At 42.0% G+C, this 21,492-nt stretch overlaps 1 protein-coding gene across 2 annotated transcripts in view; it reads right to left on the reverse strand.

Moving 5' to 3' along the window:
* TBC1D22B (TBC1 domain family member 22B) overlaps positions 1 to 21,492 on the reverse strand; it is an 80,321-nt gene that overhangs the window by 53,500 nt on the left and 5,329 nt on the right. For both annotated transcript variants that reach the window (XM_049653352.1, XM_049653351.1), the window contains exon 2: positions 9,026 to 9,082. In XM_049653352.1, coding sequence (XP_049509309.1) covers positions 9,026 to 9,082 — 57 coding nt within the window. The remainder of the gene's footprint in view (positions 1 to 9,025; positions 9,083 to 21,492) is intronic.

Raw genomic sequence — 21,492 nt, forward strand, 5'->3', positions numbered from 1 at the left:
ATATATATATATATATATATATCAATGTGGGTCACCTGGCTGGATCAGTCGGTAGAGCATGTGAATCTTGACCTCAGGGTTGTGAGTTCGAGCCCCACATTGGGTGTAGCAATTACTTAAAAATAAAATCTTAAATACACACACACACAAATCTAATTGAGGTTTTTTAAGAGGCTATTTTTAAAAAATGCATTCAGTAAAATAACAGAACAGACTTTGGCAAAAAAACGCAAAGATGGTACATGACGACAGTTTGGGAAAACTAGATTGACGCACTGAGGAAAGAGAGCTTAGTCCTAGGAGTCATGCGAATCATTCCTACTTTCCTGACCGTCTCCTCTTCAGGTCTCCCCTTTAACATCTGTGGGCCCTTATTCTGGATCCTGGGGACCACCTGGTTGGGACGTTTCTAACTCAGTCTTGTCTAACATCCCTCAAATCCCAAACCTTGTGTACATTTACACCTGGAGCCTGAATGCACTGGAGTAAAGACATCACTTGGGAATGCAAGCTGGTGCAGCCACTCTAGAAAACAGTATGGAGGTTCCTCAAAAAACTAAAAATAGAACTACCCTACGACCCAGCAATTGCACTACTAGGTATTTATCCAAGAGATACAGGTGTGCTGTTTCAAAGGGACACATGCACCCCCATGTTTATAGCAGCACTATCAACAATAGCCAAAGTATGGGAAGAGCCCAAATGTCCAGCGATGGATGAATAGATAAAGAAAACGTGGTATATATATACTAGGGAGTTATCCTCGGCAATCAAAAAGAATGAAATCTTGCCATTTGCAACTACGTGGATGGAACTGAAGGGTATGATGCTAAGTGAAATCAGAGAAAGACAAATATGATATGACTTCACTCATATAAGGACTTTAAGAGACAAAACAAATGAACATAAGGGAAGGGAAAGAAAAATAATACAAAAACAGGGTTGGGGGGCGCCTGGATGGCTTGGTCGGTTAAGCGTCCAACTTCGGCTCAGGTCATGATCTCACGGTCCGTGAGTTCGAGCTCCGCGTCAGGCTCTGTGCTGACAGCTCAGAGACTGGAGCCTGTTTCAGATTCTGTGTCTCCCTCTCTCTCTGCCCCTCCCCTGTTCATGCTCTGTCTCTCTCTGTCTCAAAAATAAATAAACGTTAAAAAAAAAATTTTTTAAAAAGGGAGGGGGACAAAGCATAAGAGACTCATAAATATGGAGAACAAACAGAGGGTTACTGGAGGGGTTGTGGGAGGGGGGATGGGCTAAATGGGTAAGGGGCACTAAGGAATCTACTCCTGAAATCATTGTTGCACTATATGCTAACTAATTTGGATGTAAATTAAAAAAATAAAATTATGTATTATGTTGAAAAAAAAAAAAGACATCACTAATTGCCTCCCTGTTTCCTCCAGCAAAGCACAGTGATACTAGAGGGGAAACAAGGTTCTGCCAGAAGAGCTGAATCTCCCCATTTCCAGGAGCTGTTTCTTCCCTTTGGATAGAGGTGGGTGGTCTAACAACCCATCTCATCTCCCTCTATGAGTCCAACGCTTATCCTAAAAGATAATTGTTATTAACACTGATAAATACAGTCTGGGAGCTCATACAGTTCAGCTCATCAATATGTCCTTACTATTAGCATCAGAAAAGGAGTAAGATTTTAACTGAGGCATTGCTTTCAAAGCTGGTCTTACACAGAGTAAAGGAAGAGAAGACATCACACAAAATACAAGGGAGAAAACTAGATTACAAGATGTAGCAGTTCAAATGTGATAGAAACAAAATACCATTTTCTACCCGCCAAGTTAGCAAAGATCTAAACAGCATTCTCTTCAGTGTTGCCAAGGGTGCAGTGGGACCGCCATCTAATGGTGCAGGTGAGGGTGTATGTTGTACAGCCTTCTGGAAAACAATCTGGCAACATACATACCATAAGCCCGAAAATGGTTTATAATTTCTGACCCTAACATAATAACCAGAGGGTCAGAGGATCTAAGACAGTTTATCATGGTGTTATTTTGGTTAAAAACTGAAAACAGCATAAACATCTAGAAATTGGAATGATGGGGGCGCCTGGGTGGCTCAGTCGGTTAAGCGTCCGACTTCAGCTCAGGTCACGATCTCACGGTCCGTGGGTTCGAGCCCTGCATCGGGCTCTGGGCTGATGGCTCAGAGCCTGGAGCCTGCTTCTGATTCTGTGTCTCCCTCTCTCTCTGCCCCTCCCCCGTTCATGCGCTGTCTCTCTCTGTCTCAAAAATAAATAAACGTTACAAAAAAAATTTAAAAAAAAAAAAAAAAAAGAAATTGGAATGATGAAATTTGTTCAGCCACCAGATGAAATGTTATAATGCCACTGAAAAGCACATCTCACAGGCTATTAAGTAACACTAGAAAACGATCTCAATAAAGTGAAAACTGGAGCCAAAAAAATATATTTTTATAATCTCTATATTTAAAAAAAAGTATATGCATAGAAAAGACCAGAAAGAAAATACATCAAAATGTTAACAGTGCTTATCGCTAGGCTGTGGATTATAGGGGATATTTCATTTCATTTCTATAGGTCTCTGAATTATTTGTGTCTTCTACAATGAGCATATTATTAACCAGTGGATAAGGTTGTTGGCTTTCATCAATCCCCAAAGTAAGGGTACTTATAAACTTACTAAACAAACGATCAGAAACGAGCAAGAGCTCAAATCAAAGAAAATAAAACTGGGACAACACATTGTGAATATCTGCTGTCAAAAATCCATCCACGAGCCAGAAGAGGCAAAGTACTCGTCTGTGGACCTGCTGAGGCTGCAGGTTCTGGACCCATCACTATGACTGTTTCTCTTTTGTCAAGGGGGATGTAGAATCCATTGCCTGTAGAACATACCTTAGATGGTCCACTGTCAAGAACAAATAGGCAGATGTGTAAGAAAGCTCTGCCACCAATAAAATACTGCATACAAGTTCGTGGTTACTGTCGTTTTCCTTTTTGGAGGCTATGTGTACCTCAAGATTGCACATAATGAACCCAACTGATTGATATGGAGTACCTTGGATACCAAGATTAACCACCATGTTTTTCTGGTTGATGTTTCCTAAATACTCTCTCTCTCTCTCTTTTTTTTTTTTTTAAAGTAGGCTCCACACCCAACATGGGGCTTGAACTCACGACCCAGTAATCAAGAGTCACATGCTCTACCAACTAAGTCAGCCAGGCGCCCCTCTTAAATACTCTCTTGATATTTTTAAGATTTTTAAAATAAGCCATCAACTCAAGAAGCTAAATTTTTTTTTATTTTTTTTATTTAAAAAAATTTTTTTTAACATTTATTTATTTTTGAGACAAAGAGAGACAGAGCATGAACGGGGGAGGGTCAGAGAGAGAGGGAGACACAGAATCTGAAACAGGCCCCGGGCTCTGAGCTGTCAGCACAGAGCCCGACGCGGGGCTTGAACTCACAGACTGTGAGATCATGACCCGAGCTGAAGTCAGACGCTCAACCAACTGAGCCATCCAGGCGCCCCAAGAAGCTAAATTTTAACTCAGGCCAAAGAAGTGACTGGATGCTGATAGTTTAACACTGGGTGAAGCACACATACACCCTGCACTGGATGGAAACATTGCACCAAGAGATGGGACATGCTAAGACTCAGGCTCTAACACATCCGTACAAAGGAGGTAAATCAGTCGAGTGGTGGGTACATGAGGATTTGTTATATTTTTCTTTACATCTTTTTAAGCATTCAAATATTTCATTATATTTTTTGAAGGAGATGAAGATTCAATATAAGTCAACTATTGAGATTAAGAATTGGAATTACTCAGGTGAAGACTTCTGCAAATAGAAACTGGAAGGACATATTCCAACACACTGAAGAACAAAGAAAGGAGGAAAGGCTGTCATTCCCTGTGACAGGAAGACAAGAGACTCAAAGCAGACCATCTTGAGGCCACTGGAAATTATTTTAGAGATGCCTATTCCACAAAACCCAGAATGCAACCAACCAGTTAAAAAAAGTCAGCTCCGTCTTCTGGAAAGAGGCCTTCATGGAGGAAGGGGTTGGTACCACCAGGAGGGGTAGGTGTGTGAGGACTGAGGGTTGGTGAGAACCAGTTACAGAATGAAAGAGACAGGTCAGAGTGAAAAGGTTCCTGGGTTGCCACTGAGAGGAAACAAGAAAATCTACAGACCAGCAACAACGGTGGGATGATTTAAAGTTGAAGCATTTCCATGTTTATTCATTTTGTTCTCTCCAAAGGAGAGAATATAAATTTATACATACGTTAAAGTGTGAATGTATTGGCTGTTTACTAGGTGCCAGGTTCTGTGCTAATATTTATATATACCCATTTTCTGATCAATGCTCATTCATAAGGCTATAAGGTACTATTACTTTTTGAGGTATTATTATTATTATTATTATTATTCCTATTTGCAGATCAGGAGACTGAGGCTTACTGAGGTCATGAGCAGGCAGCAAAGTCTGGGCTCAAATCTAGGTCTACCTGACCTGACGGCCTGCATACACTCTTTAACTAATCTACCTAGAAAAGGAGGTCTAGTAAGATCTGCAGCCCAGGAAGAAGAGTTGCCAGGCAAACGGAGCACATACCACCACAGCCGTAGTGCCCCCGTGTGTGCACAGCTGACAGCCCTAACTCTCTAGCCTTGTGCCAATCGTCTCCTGTTTACACGGAACGGGCTGTGTGCGTCGGTAGCCGGAATGGGAAGAGGCTGAATTCAGGAATACAGTCCCTGGAGGAGACATACCACTCTTCTCTTTTGACATCAGGAGGCCCAGTGAAAAAACCAATCCAGGTGATCCCAGCTGGGGGTACCTCTGGTTTATAGGCTGCCTCATTTTAACATGGCCCCAACTAATTGATAGCCAACCTGAGGTATCCTAACAACCACAGTGTGGCTTGAAGTTCAGCCAAGGTTGTTCAAACTGATCTGTGTCAGACTTACAACCAAACTGGCCTGTCACAGACACCTCCATCACGCCTCCTTACGACCGAATGCCAAATTATAGCTTCAAAAGCACTTTCACAGAGACCTCTTAATTCTGCCAGTAACTCTGACCTGAGTCTTATTACTTCTATTTCACGGATGAGGAGACTCAGAGAGGTTAAGTAATTTGTCCAAGATCATGGAGCTACAAAGTGGTGAAGAAAAAGAGATTCAAGGAGTGCACACGACCCTAAAACTCCTGAAAACGTAATTAAGTGGCACATTTGAGAGAAATCAGTTGTTTGGTGAATGGTAACTTGTTGAATGCTGACACGAGCCCCAAAGGATGTTTTGAACAAGAGTGGCTACAGGTTCTACTGGTTAGGAAACAAAAGATCAATCATTCTGTAATCTGATTGAGGCTACACCATTTTACTGACATGGTTGCTCGCTTAACAGAAACAGTACACAAATTTACTCAGAAAAATAATGTCTGACACTGGTGAGGGGTGTGAAACAAGCGGGGAATTCGGTGACATTCAAATAAATCCAGTCATCCCGATAACTAGTGTGGCTGCGTGTGAACCAGCTTTGTGACGCGCAACCAGGATCGTAGTTTAGTGCAATTCAGAAAACAATAAATTTAGAGGCTTGTCGTACCATCAAGTGGCCAATGGGGCCACTCTGCAGTAAGGCTAGCTTCATCCGAGCTGTAAAAATTATTGCTGGCAATATTATCAGTAATGGTAATAATTTGGCAAATTGAAGTCAGTATATACAGACAGGAAACGATGTACTGTGCTCATGCAGTTTAGATGATTGAAGACCCCGTGTAAAGGCTTCTGCTATGATGGGGCTTAACCACACGGTAATTAATGGCAGTCTGAAGTGGAATGATAATCACACAGAGGAGAAAGTAATAAAAATGTCCCAACAAAGGTACTAAAATAAGGGCGATAAATGTTTTATAGTAACAATCTGGAACTGTAAAATGGTCCAGTGCAGACCTAGAGGTTGTCCCATGTTGCAGAGTGCTAACAAACCACCGAGTGCATGAAAAGAGGCGGCAATTTATTCAGTGACAATTCTATTCCTCCCAAATTGCAGAGCTAAGTGATTACTTCTATTGAAAGTATGATTGCAGGGGCGCCTGGGTGGCCCAGTCAGTTGAGTGTCCAACTCTTGATTTCAGCTCAGGTCATGATCCCAGGGCTGTGTGATTGAGCCCTGCATCAGGCTCCACGCTGAACGTGGAGCCTGCTTGGGATATTCTCTCTCTCTCCCTCTGCCCTCTCCCCTAGCTCTCACTCTCTCTGAAACAAAATTTTAAAAATAAATAAAAGGAGAATGATATTGAAGTAAGATACATGAAGAAAAAATTAAACCTATAAACAAAAAGAAAATAAAGTTGATTCCAACTCTCCTGAATGATCAGTGAAAACTTTTGTGGTTTTATATAACTAATAGTTGGGAAAACAAAAGTATATAAAATTTGTCTTGGCAGTTTGGAATATGGGAATGTTCCTCAAGACCTGTCCTCAATACAGAGCCAGGGAAAATGCACTCGATAACAGATGCAGACAAGGTGTGGTGACTCTGACATGAACATAAAATAGAGGACAGTACCCTTGACTGCCTTATGCATGGGTGGACTGAGTGATTTCTGTGTTAGCCACGTATTCATCAAAGGCAATTATAAAATACGCTGGAATGGATCTACCAATCAACAAATCCTGGCTGTGAACAGAACTGGCTACAAGGAACAGAATCCTCAACCTCTGGGAGCACCTCGGTGGCTCAGTTGGTTGGGCTTCCAACTTAGGCTCAGGTCATGATCTTGCAGTTCGTGAGTTTGAGCCCCATGTCCGGCTTTGTGCTGACACCTCAGAGTCTGGAGCCTGCTTCAGATTCTGTGTCTCCCTCTCTCTCTGCTTCTCCCTGGCTTGTGCTCTCTCTCTCTCTCTCTCAAAAATAAATAAAAACACTAAAAAAAAAAAAAAAAGAATCCTCAACCTCTGATGCTTTAATTGTAAAGACCCATGATGCCAAGGCACTACTCGGCAGGTGTCTGAGGGTCTCTTACCCGTTCCCTCAGTTTACAAGTTACCTGCTACAGCTTTCAGCATCTATTTTCACACCACCACATTCAAAAGCAGGAAAGGTGAGTAGAGACAAAAAGAGGCTCTCTTCACAAAATGATCTCTCTCTGATTGAACAGGAACATCTTTCCAGGTACCCTCCCTCAGGAAACTTTTACATCTCATGGGCCAGAACCAATGACATAAGCCCACTGCAGGCCAGTCACTGTGATTACCAAAAGATTATTATAAAAGGCTTAAACTAATACAGATACCTGCTCAAGAGCTGAATAAAATTATGGTTCTTGAGCAAGGAAGAGGCAGGGGCAGGGAAGACTGTTAGTTAAGTAGTGCCTGCTGTATCGACCGACAGACCAGATAGTCTGCTATTGGTAAAACCAGGAAAGAGTATCCATTCTACTTAATGTGAATGCCACACAATTGTCACAGAAAACATGCTCCCCTATGAAGAGCGAGGTACAAACTAAGAAGCACTAAAGTAAAGCTCACTGTCTAAGTGCATGCAATGATTTCATTCCTTCAACCCATAAATGTTTACTAAGTGCCTAGTACGCGCTGCGTGCTCTTCTAGGTACTAAGGGTACAGCGGTGAATAAAGGAAAATCCCTGCCCTCAAAGAGCTTATACTGTGGCTTCTGGTGTAAAAACTGTGCGTTACAGAAAAGAATAGCAGTCACGCTTCCAAAGTGATTCAGGAGACCATACCTTCCACATACCGGCCAAATTGCCATCTTTTTGCAATGAGTTGGTAGAATTACAGAAAGTTCACCACATATTCAGCTAAGTTATTATTTTTTTTTAATATTAAAATGCTGGGGTGCCTAGGTGGCTCAGTCAATTAAGCATTTGACTCTTGATTTCGGCTTAGGTCATGATCTCACGGTTTGTGAGATCAAGCCCCGCACTGGGCTCTGTGCTGACAGTGCAGTGCCTGCTTGGGATTCTCTCTCTCTCTCTCTCTCTCTCTCTCTCTCTCGCTCACTCTGCCCCGACCCCCGCTTGCGTGTACACACATGCACTCTCTCCCTCAAACATTAAAAAAAAAAACTTTAAATATTAAAACATTGATAATGTACATCTGTTATGGCATTTTTGTAGGTATTCAAAATACTTTAATATACATTATCTTTACTCCTTCCTTGACTGTTAAGGAAAGAAAGGGTAGATATTATTACACGGGCCCCAGAAAGATGACAACTTAGGTCTCCTGTACCTCTCGAATCATTCGGCTTTCACCACAAACTACAGCTTTCCTGGAAATAAGTCTTAAGATGAAGCATGCCCAGAGACAGAGCCCAAAATTCTTAGAAAATCTGAGAAGATGATGCATCTCTTCATTTAAATTCACTGTGGCTGATTGATGGCCCATGAGAGAAAGGAGCGATGAAGTGATAATTGGGGGTATGAATACACACGCACACATCTTGGATTTGACCAGGGTTTCTATTGTGTTCGAAAATAACTTATTAGAATCTTACTAGAGAAATAACCTCCAGGGAGCTTTTAACTCTACTGTATGGCTAGATTTCTTTGAGGCTGGAGAAAGAGGACCTGAAGAATGCCAGCCCTACAGTTACATTCTATTCGCCCCAGTCCTCATAGTATAAGTGAAGACAAGTTGGCAGACCTATATATATTCAGAAGCAATGAAACCCAGAAAGGAGGCTCCTACAAGAAGAAGGTCATCAGTCATCCAATTTGGAGACGATATTTAACCAATGAAGACCCTTCCATCAGAACAAAGGGTCCAACACCAAACCCTGCATATACCAGCTTCCAATGCAGGAAAATAAATCTCTGGTGTGAGTTAATTTCCCACTTAATAATAGAACATTTAGAGGTAAGAAGATTGCTCATCTCTTGATCCAAAATAGAGCAGGGGAGAAGCTAGAAAAGATCAAAGTAGAAACTGTCATTTCAACAAAGTAGGGGAAGGTTTGAGAGTTTTAAAAGAAGTACATGCATGAAAGGAAAACTATCTTGACTTACTTTTTGGTGAGCCGAGGGTCCAGAGGGGGGTGTTGTGCTCCGTACACAGGCTGGATGCTGGAACCAAGAAAAAAAGAAAGAAGAAAATTGTCAGGAAGCTAAATATGTCAGGTAAGTATCATCTGTATCACAAAATTGGAAGGGACTTTGGGAAACAGGTCTCCTCCAAGACAACCACATCCAAGCCTTTCAGCCTGGGGGCACCTGGCTGGCTCAGTTGGCAGAGTGTGTGATTCTTGAACTCGGGGTCACGAGTTCAAGCCGGACGTTGGGTGTACAGATGAAATAAACATAAAAAAAATTAAGTCTCTGGAGAATGTTCATTTTCCACTGGGGCTTCAGCACCTTATATACCTGACAGACTGGAAGTCCTATCGGTAAAGACGGCAGCACAGAAAGATAACAGGCTTTTGAGCTGGAGACAGCATGGTTTGAACCAGAACTCGCGTTCTGGCGTCCGCCACCTCTGTAAACTTGCGCGAAATTACTGGACCACTTTGAACCAGTTTTCTCGTCTGTAAAATGAGAGGATCACCTACCCCAAAAGATCACCTGGGCTAAACAACAGTGAAGCAACACTAGATACCAAGGGAAGGGTGACCCAAGTGACTCACTGATGGCTGGTGGGCGCATAAAGCGATACAACCCACTTCAAAAAAACAGGTTGGCAATATCCAGGAGGAACGAAATATGCATACCCTAGAGCCTAGCATATTCTTCTCAAATCTGTATCTTAAGAGAAATACATAGATATGTGTATCAGAAGACATATATAAGACTATTCATAGCATTATAGTTCCTTTTAGCCTAAAACTAGAAATAACCCAAGTGTCCAACAGAAAATAAACTGTAATGTGTTCGTATAATAGAATATTATATCGCAACATAAACATACAAAATGGGGCACACAAGTAATAATGTGCATGAGTCTTCCAAATGTGCTGAGCAAAACAAGCAAAAAATAAAAGGGTAAATACTGTATTGTTCTATTTATATACACTTCAAAAACAGCAAAAAGGATTTATATATTTAGGGATGCATCCATAGCAATAACCCCATAAAGGAAGGAGGGATTAACACAAAAGGATGTGGTTACTTCAGAGGGAAGGAGAGAGTTGTGGTCGAGAACAGATCCAGGGGCTTCTGACCTGCTCACTTCTGGGGTGTTCACTTTGTGATTATTCGTCAAGTTATCATACCACACAACTGTTTTATGGAATAGGTCACAATAAAAAAGAGTGACTTGAGGGGCCAGGTGCCTGGGTGGCTCAGTTAGTTGAGAGACCAACTCCTGGTTTCAACCCAGGTCATGACCTCACGTTTCGTAGGGTTGAGCCCCACATTGGGCTTTGTGCTGATGGTGCAGAGCCTGCTTGGGATTCTCTCTCACTCCTCTCTCTCTTGAAATAAACACTCACTCTTGAAATAAACTCACTCACACTCACTCTTGAAATAAACATTAAAAGAGTGACTTGAGAATAATTATATATCTAGCCAAACTGTTGTTCAAATACAAAGGTGAGAGAAAAACATGTTGCAAGATGCAAGAACCCAGGAAATATGGTTTCCTTGACTCCTTCCTGAAGAAACTACTAGAAGAAAAACTTCAATGAACAATGAGATAGAGAAACTACAGTGAAAGGACTCGTGTAAAGAATTTAATGAATTTAGCCTTAAGACTAAGTCTTAAATTTGAGGCTTCATGATTAGAGAAGGTAAAAACAATGTAAGTGGCATAGGTTAAAATGGAACAGAGGATGGAGTGGCCAAATAAGTATGTTGGCTGGGGCACCTGGGCAGCTCAGTCGGTGAAACGTCCAACCCTGGCTCAGGTCATGATGTCACGGTTTGTGAGTCTAAGCCCCTCGTCAGGCTCTGTGCTGACAGCTCAGAGCCTGGAGCCTCCTTCAGAATCTGTGTCTCCCTCCTCTCTGCCCCCACCCCCCAGCTCACATTCTGTCTCTCTCAAAAAATAAATATACATTAAAAATTTTTTTTTAAAAAAGTATGTTGGTTTCTTCATCTTTCACAGACAAGACTCAAAAGATATTTAAAGGTGATAGCTCAAGTCATAGAGGCATAAGTATGTTTTAGGACAGGAGATAAACTGAGAAAAATAGGGACACCTGGGTGGCTCAGTTGGTTCAGTGCCTGACTCTTAGTTTCGGCTCAGGCCATGATCTCACAGTTTGTGAGTTCAGGCCCCACACTGGGCTCTGTGCTAACAGCACAGAGCCTGCTCCTTTCTCTGCCCTTCCTTTGCTCTCGTGCTCTCTCCCACTCTCAAAAATAAATACATAAATTAAAAAAAAAAAAACACTTTAATTGAGGGGTGCCTGGGTGGCTCAGTTGGTCAGATGTCAGACTTTGGCTCAGGTCATGATCTTGCAGTTTGTGGGTTCGAGCCCCGCATCAGGCTCTGTGCTGACAGCTCAGAGCCCGGAGCCTGCTTCGGATTCTGTGTTTCCTCCCTCTCTGCCCCTCCCCTGCTCATGCCCAGTCTCAGTCTCTCTCTCAATCTCTCTCTCTCTCTCTCTCTCTCTCTCACACACACACACACACACACACAAATAAATAAACATTTAAAAAAATAAAAAAAACTTTGAGAAAAAATAATCAAGTAAAAGCAGATGAGGAAAGGGCAAGAAATGCAACTACCAATTTCATCATTGATCATGGTAGGCGGTCAATAGATGTCTCAAGAAATACAGTATAGAGTTATAAATGCAATCACTAGAATAAAAACACAAACTTTCCCAATTATCAGAATATACACACACACACCCTCTCCCAAAGCAAGTAGTCCTTACAGTGAAAGATTTTTTTTAAGAAAACATTAAAAACAGAGCTACAATAAAATATATCAGTCATTCCAGCAAATATAAAAGGGCTGAACTTACCTATTACAAGAAAATTATTAATTAGAGGGGACTGATTAAATAAATGATGGTACATCTGTAAAAAAGAATGGGGCAATTCTATACCCATTGGCACGGAACAAACTCTAAAACATTAATTAAATGTTTTAATTAAAAACATACGCAGGGGCACGCTGCTGTCCGTGTCCCCCCCTCTCTCTGCCCCCTTCCACTTGTGCTCTGTCAAAAATAAACAAAACATTAAAAAAAAAGATGCAGAACTGTATGCATAACATGCCGTCATTTCTGTGGAAAACCTTTAAAATAAAACAAATCCGCATACTTCTCTATGATTAGAGATCTCTGAGAGAATACACACGACACCAGCAGCAGGGGTTTGGAAGAGGAACTGGAGAACCCGGCAGCAGAGAGGCTGAGTTTTTACTACAAACTTTCTTGTGTCTTTCTGAATTGGTATCATGGACATGTATCACCTTTTTAGGAAATAAATGAAGCAATCTTAAGAGAGTTGGGAGGTTTAAATGAGTCAATGTGTAAAAAGCCCTTTAGCACAATTCCTGGCAGGTAGTAACATACTAGCAGGTAATGAGGTAGATTTGCAAACATCCAGAATGCCACCTGGCACACGCTCAGTGCCCAAGAAATGTTGGCTTTCTTCCTCCCTCCCATTTTGGTAATTTATTCCTTACCAACATTTAGAAAGTAGAACAAATTTACCAACTATCTTGTTTGACATAACCAGTGTGATCCCAAAGTTGCTTTTAAATAAAAATGCAGCCAATTCAATCATTTTCATATTGATTTCTACTAAGATTCCAGCGGGAATGTTCTTATGTACAATCTTTATGGATATAGCTCTGACCTTTTTAGCTATTAAAAATCTCTAACTCCCCAAACTTTTCTGAAAGGTTATTCAGTAATTTGTAAACAAACCATTACCTATACCACTATAGAGATACAAATACAATTTTAACATGTTTACAGAGATTCCTAGGCAGAGAAAAAGGAGAAAGAAAATAAGAGGGATCAAAGAATAACAGGAAAGTCTGGCATACAGAGAGAAGGCTGACACAAAACAAAAATGAAAACACAAGCAAAAAAGCCAAAAGGCATAGATCAATGGAACAGACTAGAACACCCAGAAATAAACCCACAACTATATGGTCAATTAATCTTCAACAAAGCAGGAAAGTATATCCAATGGGAAAAGGACTGTCTCTTCAACAAATGGTGTTGGGAAAACTGGACAGCAATGTGCAAAAGAAAGAAACTAGACCACTTTCTTACACCATATACAAAAATAAATTCAAAATGGATTAAAGACCTAAATGTGAGACCTGAAACCAAAAAATCCTAGAAGAGAACATAGGTAGCAACCTCTTGGACATCAGACATAGCAAATCTTTCCTAGATATGTCTTATGAGGTAAGGGAAACAAAGGCAAAAATAAACTATTGGGACTACATCAAAACAATAAGTTTCTTTTTTTTTTTTATTTTTTTTTTAACATTTATTTATTTTTGAGACAGAGACAGAGCATGAACAGGGAAGGAGCAGAGAGAGAGGGAGACACAGAATCTGAAACAGGCTCCAGGCTCTGAGCTGTTAGCACAGAGCCCAAAGCGGGGCTCGAACTCACGGACCGTGAGATCATGACCTGAGCCGAAGTCAGATGCTTAACCGACCAAGCCACCCAGGCGCCCCTCAAAACAATAAGTTTCTGCACAGCGAAGGAAACAATCAACAGGACTAAAAGACCATCTACTGAATGCGAAAAGATATTTGCAAATGACCTATTTGAGAAAGGGTTAGTATCTAAAATATAGAAAGAACTTATAAAACTCAACACCCAAAAACCAAATAATCCAATTTAAAAATGGGTAGACGACATGAACAGACATTTCTCCAAGAAGACACACAGATGACCAACAGACACATGAAAAGATACTCATCAACACTGATTATCAGGGAAATACAAATCAAAACTATAATGAGATATCACCTCATACCTGTCAGAATGGCTAAAATCAACAACACAAGAAATAATAGGTGTTGGTGAAGATGTGGAGAAAAGGGAACCCTCTTGCACTGTAGGTGGGAATGCAAACTGGTGCAACCATTGTGGAAATGACTATGGAGGCTCCTGAAAAAGTTAAAAATAGGGGCACCTGACTGGCTCAGCCGGAAGAGCATGTGACTCTTGATCTCAGAGTCGTGAGTTCAAGCCCTACGTTGGGTGTACAGATTACTAAAAAATAAATATAAACTTAAAAAAAGTTACAAATAACATTACCATATGACCCAGGATTCATATTGCTGGATATTTACCCAAAGACTACAAAAACACTATTTCAAAGGGATACATGCACCCCTATATTTATAGCAGCATTATTTACAATAGCCAAGATATAGAAATAGCCCAAGTGTCTATCAATTGATGAGTGGATAAAGAAGATGTGGTGTGTGTGTGTGTATATATATATATATACACAACGGAATATTATCCAACCATAAAAAAGAATTAAATCTTGCCATTTGCAACATCATGGATGGAGCTAGAGAATATAATGCTAAGCAAAATAAGTCAATCAGAGAGAGACAAATAGCATATGATTTCCCTCATATGTAGAATTTAAGAAACAAAACAAACGAGCAAAGGGAAAAAAGAGAGACAAATCAAGAAACAGAATCTTTTTTTAAAACTTTTTTTTAATGTTTATTTTGGGGGGGAGAGAGAGAAAGAGAGAGAACACAAACAGGGGAGGGGCAGAGAGAAAGGGAGACAGGGGGTCTGAAGTGGGCTCTGTGCTGACAGCAGAGAGCCCGCTGTGGGGCTCAAGCCCACGAACAGCGAGACCATGACCTGAGCCGAAGTCAGACACCCCAGAATCTTAATTATAGAGAACTGATGGTTACCAGAGGGACAGAGGGAAAGGTGGGGGGGGGGGGGGTTAGTTAAGTAAGTGATGGTTTAAGGGGATTAAGGAGTGCACTTGGCATGATGAGTAATGTATGAAACTGCTGAATCACTATGATGTACACCCGAAACTAATACAACAGTTAACTAACTGGAATTAAAATAAAAACTTTTTTTTTTTTTTTTTTTTTAATTTTTGGGACAGAGAGAGACAGAGCATGAACGGGGGAGGGGCAGAGAGAGAGGGAGACACAGAATCGGAAACAGGCTCCAGGCTCCGAGCCATCAGCCCAGAGCCTGACGCGGGGCTCGAACTCACGGACCGCGAGATCGTGACCTGGCTGAAGTCGGACGCTTAACCGACTGCGCCACCCAGGCGCCCCAAAATAAAAACTTTTTTAAGGGCCACTTATTTGTATTTTAATATTTGCAAACACTCACAGATGAGTACGCTTGAGTTCTCAAACTCCACAAGCCTCTTTACAGTAAAATATAAAGACCAGAGGATAAACCCTGCAGGAAGATTTCAACAGGCTGGTTAGACTGGGTGAATGGATAGAAAAATAAGAGACGGTCCTTAGAGTCTCCCTTTTAAAAGAGTAACACCACCTGCCAGTAGTCCATGCAGAAACACAAGCAATCCTAATTGTGCGGGTCGATTAATTACCATCCAGGAAGGAGATCTTAAAATCATGGTAGGCTGTGTTTTATTTCTATTTGTTTTTGTTTGGTTTTTTTAGTATAATTTATTGTCAAATTGGCTAACATATAGTGTGCACAGTGTGCTTTTGGTTTTGGGGTAGATTCCCGTGGTTCATCGCTTCCATACAACACCCAGTGCTCATCCCAACAAGCGCCCTCCTCAATGCCCATCACCCATTTTCCCCTCTACCCCATATTTTTAATTTTTTAAAAGTGTACTTATTTTGAGAGAGACAGACAGCAAGTGGGGGAGGGGTAGAGAGAGGGGGGCAGAGAGAGAATGAATCCCAAGAAGGCTCTGCGCCACCAGCACAGTGTGGAACCCAGTGGAGCCCAGTGTGGAACTCGAACCCACGAACCATGAGATCACGACCCAAGTTGGACACTTAACCAGCCGAGTCACCCAGGTGCCCTGGTAGGCTGTTTTGTCTATGTCAGCCTCAAGGTGTCGGCACAGCCAGAAAGGCCAAGGTAAGTGATGGACTTCTTCAGCAAAGGTATCAGAGCCCGTGTTGAATTTGTTAACGTACTCTTGAACTAAAAAACCATGATGCATCTGTACCTAAAACACTTTAATTAATCAGTGTACGGAATCTCAAAAAGTAGCCAAGACATTTGAAAAGAAAGAGAAACGAAGATGAAACAGAGACTAAATGCAGACTGACTGAAAGCCTGGTGATTAAGGTGCTCAATTTCCCACCATTTATAATTCACCTGTCAGCCTGGACCATCCCTACTCCTCCCAAACCACACTCAACTCTAGAGCGGGCTGGTCTCCACTCTGCCTTCCAAATATTTCTTAGCTACTGAATCAGGCTCTTCTCCCATTTCAATATCATATCCAATCTGAAACATTCCCTTCAAATTCTATACTTCCCGCCATGAGATTTTCCCGGACGCTACCCCACAGCATCCATTAACCCATGCCTTCTCTGATTCCCTAAAATATATAAATCAGGGCTTATACTACTTCTAATAAGTAAGTAACTTTTTTAAAAAATTTTTATTATTTATTTTGGAGAAAGAGAGACACACACACACAGAGTATGAGCAGGGGAAGAGAAGAGAGAGAGAGACACACACAGAATCCGAAGCAGGCTCCAGGCTCTGAGCTGTCAGCACAGAGCCCGACACGGGGCTCGAACTCACAAACCACGAGATCATGACCTGAGCCAAATTAGACGCTTAACTGACTGAGTCACACAGGCACCCCATAAGTAAATAACTTTTTTAAATGAATTTGATTTAGATCATAATATAAGGCATACCGACATCAGTGCTCCACTCGTACATAAGAAATAAGACATCATTGGGAATGCAAGCTGGTGCAGCCACTCTGGAAGTATGGAGGTTCCTCAAAAAACTAAAAATAAAACTACCCTACGGCTCAGCAATTGCACTACTAGGCATTTATCCACGGGATACAAGGGTGCTGTTTTGAAGGGACACATGCACCCCCATGTTTATAGCAGCACTATCGACAGTAGCCAAAGTATGGAGAGGGCCCAAATGTCCATCGATGGATGAATGGATAAAGAAGATGTAGTATATATATATACAATGGATTATTACTCAGCAATCAAAAAGAATGAAATCTTGCCATTTGCAATTACGTGGATGGAACTGGAGGGTATTGTGCTAAGTGAAATTAGAGAAAGACAAAAATCATATGACTTCATTCATATGAGGACTTTAAGAGACAAAACAGATGAACATAAGGGAAGGGAAGCAAAAATAACATAAAAACAGGGAGGGGGACAAAGCATAAGAGACTCATAAATATGGAGAACAAACTGAGGGTTGCTGGAGGGGTTGTAGGAGGGGGGGATGGGCTAAATGGGTAAGGGGCACTAAGGAATCTACTCCTGAAATCATTGTTTCACTATATGCTAACTAATTTGGATGTAAATTTAAAAAAATAAAAAATAGGGGCGCCTGGGTGGCTCAGTCGGTTAAGCGTCCAACTTCGGCTCAGGTCATGATCTCACGGTCCGTGAGTTTGAGCCCCCCGTCAGGCTCTGTGCTGACAGCTCAGAGCCTGGAGCCTGCTTCAGATTCTGTGTCTCCCTCTCTCTCTGACCCTCCCCCGTTCATGCTCTGTCTCTCTGTCTCAAAAATAAATAAACATTAAAAATAATTAAAAATAATAATAAAAAATAAAACAAGTTAATAAAAAAAAAAAAAGAAAGAAAGAAGACATCATGGGTTTCAAACCCTGCCAACCTCTTCCTCCCTCCCGTCCTCAGAAGCCACTTTACTGCATCTGGCATTTTTCACCCTTATTTTTGTCTTCATGTTTTTATTTTCCAAACAATATTCTAAAGAATATTATAGTATTATAGTATTTTTTCCATGTGTTTTAAAACTTTATATAAATGGCACCACACTATACATATGACTTATTTTGACCCTAAGTCATAAATGCTACTTTAAATATTACTTAATTTCATGGCTGGCTAACTGGTCTCTCCAACACAAAATTTAAAAAGCATTTGCTCCACACAAGTGCAGAAAGCACTTTATTCACATTTTCAAACAAAAAGACAAGTACAGAGAAAAATTAACAAACATCTATGAGCCCATCACTCTGATTTAACAAATGTTAATACGTGTCACATTTCTTTTTTTAAGAAAATAAAATTGGGGAAGACTACTGAAGTCCCAAGTGCAGTCCCCCGTCCTGTTCCCCTTTGTCCCCAAGAGACAACCACTCTCCTGAAGTGGGTATGAAATCCGTTCCATCTGTTTTTATACTTTTACACACACATGCATACATAAAATACTGTTTTGTGTTAAAACCGTACACAAAAGCCCACACGCCACTTATCTTTCCACGTCTTGCTTTTCTCACTCAACAGTGTGTTTTCACCCCGCTGCACTTTTCAGTTTTTCTGATTACAGAGTAACATATGTGTGGTGGAGAAACCCAAGAGTCAATGATACACAGCGTCCTCACGGGGGAAGCCACGGTGCCAAGCAGACTTCCCGCTTCTAGGGAGCAGTGGTGATGCCATGTCTTGTTTTGCAGTCCCCTCACCACCCGGCAGAGTGCAACACACTCCAGCAGGCACTTACTAACAATACTTAACGAGGGGCGCCTGGGTGGCTCAGTCGGTTAAGCGTCCGACTTCGGCTCAGGCCATGATCTCGCAGTTTGTGAGTTCGAGCCCGGATCAGGTCCGCACTCAGCGCCTGCTTGGGATTCTCTCCCTCTTCCTCTCTCTCTCTCTGCCCCTCCCCTGGTTGTGCACGTGTGTGCACTCACTCTCTCTCTCTAAACGAACAAAAAATAAACTTCAAAACACACACACACACACACACAAAATTTAACGAGTGAGGACTGGAACTCTACAAACCCCAGGTCTCTGCTTAGGCAGACTAGTGGCTCATTAAACCTCAACACTAGAGGCAAACCCGGCATCTTGGGAGAAATCACACTGCACATGCAGAGAAATGAATGCCATAGCACGTACCGCAATGGAGACAAAAGTGAGCAAAACTCCTGGTCAACCTCCGACGTTCTCCTTAATAAAACCAACACCACAGGGTGTATTGGCATAGAGCTGGTTTGCATCGTCGCCATAGTGCAAAACCGTTGGTAGGAAAAATCAACAGGTGTTTGCTGAGTGCTGACAAAGGAGCAAAAGCAAATATGGGAACAGACCTATGGGATTTAAAGCCAAACATGTTGGCAACTGATTCAGGTTCACACACTCATTTGATGGAAGTCTTCCAGAACTGGGGTTCTATGCTGTCTCTGTGATAATTTAGTATCTTCTAGCCACTTAATTTTATCAGTCACACGTTTCCAAACTAAGAATAGGTTGTAATACAGTGTACGTGCCCAGACAGGCTGGGACCATAACACTGAGTCCACTATCAGATTCATAAATGTTATGGAAAATAACCAAATGACAGAGGTTTTTAGTTGCAAATCTGCAAGCTCCTAAATAATTTGAGTGATTAGACACTTTTCTCAACTTCATTTAATACTAAAAAGCACTCCCTAATTTAATTTTTTTTTTTAGTATTTATTCATTTTTTGAGAGGCAGAGAGAGACAGTATGAGCAGGGAAAGGACAGAGAGAGAAGGAGACACAGAATCCAAAGCAGGCTCCAGGCTCTGAGCTGTCAGCACAGAGTCTGACACGGGGCTCAAACTCATGAACAGTGAGATCATGACCTGAACCGAAGTCGGACGCTTAACCGACTGAGCTACCCAGGCGCCCCTCCCTAATTTTAACAATAAACACATTTGCTTAAAAAGAGGGAGAAGCCCTTCCCAGAAGGACTGGAAATAAGAATGTGGGAAACTAGCTGGGCTTTGGCTCACATTGGTCTCTCCTATTCCAGGTCTTATCTACATCTTTTCACTGGAAGCGTCTACACCCCTGGCCTGGATGAGGTGCCTCAACAGGTGTCCTAATCTTGGCAGAGACTGACTGAGGGAAGAAGTAGCAGAAAAAGCACCGGACCCAGAGTCAAGAAATCTGCAGCTATACAGCGTGATTTGGGGCAAGTCACTTTCCCTCTCTGGCCTCAGTTTCCTTACCTGCAGTGGCCTTAGACATTCTACAGTTTCACGACACTCAGATGCTCATGGGGCCAGCAATTTGCTACTTCCAAAAGCACGAGATAGAAAAGCCCACCTTCAGTGGCCCCCACACCATCTACTCTTACCTATCAGTCATGCCGGGTGTGAGTGACAAAGCAAAAGAGAAATACCCACGGACATGAGTTGAAGCTAGTTGAATACTAGTTGAACTTTAAACTTAATCCTCAGCTTCAGCCTTAGAGGTCACTCAATCCAAAACTCTCATTTCATAGATATGGAAACTGAGCATAGAGTATTTAAGTACTTGGTCCTAAAACTTGGCTTTTTCTCTAAGTGTATGACATCACACTCTTACCTGACCAGCTAAGTCAGAAACCTGGGAATGGCATCTCCTTCTCCCTCACTCCCTAAATCCAGTGGTTTACCAAGTCCTTTTGATATTCTCAAATTTGACCCCTATGTGCCATTGCCCTAGTCCAAGCCATCATCACCTCTCCTTCCACTGACTGCAGTGGCCACCTAACTATACCCATCTTGATCCCCAGTGGGGGGCAGGGGTGGGTGGTGACTGGAGTGTTTGGAAACTTGTATGTGGGAAAGGTGTTTGTCCCAATAAATGGTGGGTCTTCCTGGCACTTAGTGGGCAAGGGCCAGGGTGTTAAACATCCCACAGTCCAGTACAGCCCAGATTTAACCCACCCAAAACACCAACTGTGTGTCTCCCATCCCTAACTGTTGAAAATGCTGGTCCAAGCCATTTTCCTCAGGGCAGCCAGAATATTTTTTTATACATGCGAATCTGATCGTGCCACAGCCCCCACCAACCTTCTAATGGCATCCCACTGCTCTTGGGATAAATATCAAAGTCCTTAACTCAGCCTATCTTTCCAACACAAAGGGCCTGGAAGACATAGAGAGTTTGGATTTCGTTCTAATTACAAATGAGAGAGAGGGGCAAGAAGAGAAACGGGAACACCAGTTAGAAGGCTAACGCAGTAGTCCAGGCAAGAGAGAGGAGAGAACGGCTCAGACCCAGAGTACATTGCGACGAGCCAACAGGACTTGCTGATGAACTGAATGAGGCAGGAAAGGAAAGAGAAGGATCAGACGTTAGGATTTTGGTGAATGGCGGGACCATTAAACGAGATGGAATGAGTGGCTTGGCAGGAGAGGGCACATGTGGAAATCAGGAGTTCTGTGTGGGTGTGTTCAGCATGAGACACCTATCGGACAGCCAAGCGGAGATGCGTTAAATGTTCAAAATCCACATGGCAAAGGCTCCCAACGCTGGAACTCAGGCTGCTTTCAGTTTGATTCAGGGCTCTTATCCCAGTGGTTCTCAAAATGCAGCCCCCAGATTAGCAGCAGCAGTAATCACTTGGGAACTTCTGAGAAAGTCTACTTCTCAGGTCCC

The sequence above is a fragment of the Panthera uncia genome (genome assembly GCF_023721935.1).
Source record: "Panthera uncia isolate 11264 chromosome B2 unlocalized genomic scaffold, Puncia_PCG_1.0 HiC_scaffold_24, whole genome shotgun sequence".
NCBI classification, from domain to species: domain Eukaryota; kingdom Metazoa; phylum Chordata; class Mammalia; order Carnivora; family Felidae; genus Panthera; species Panthera uncia.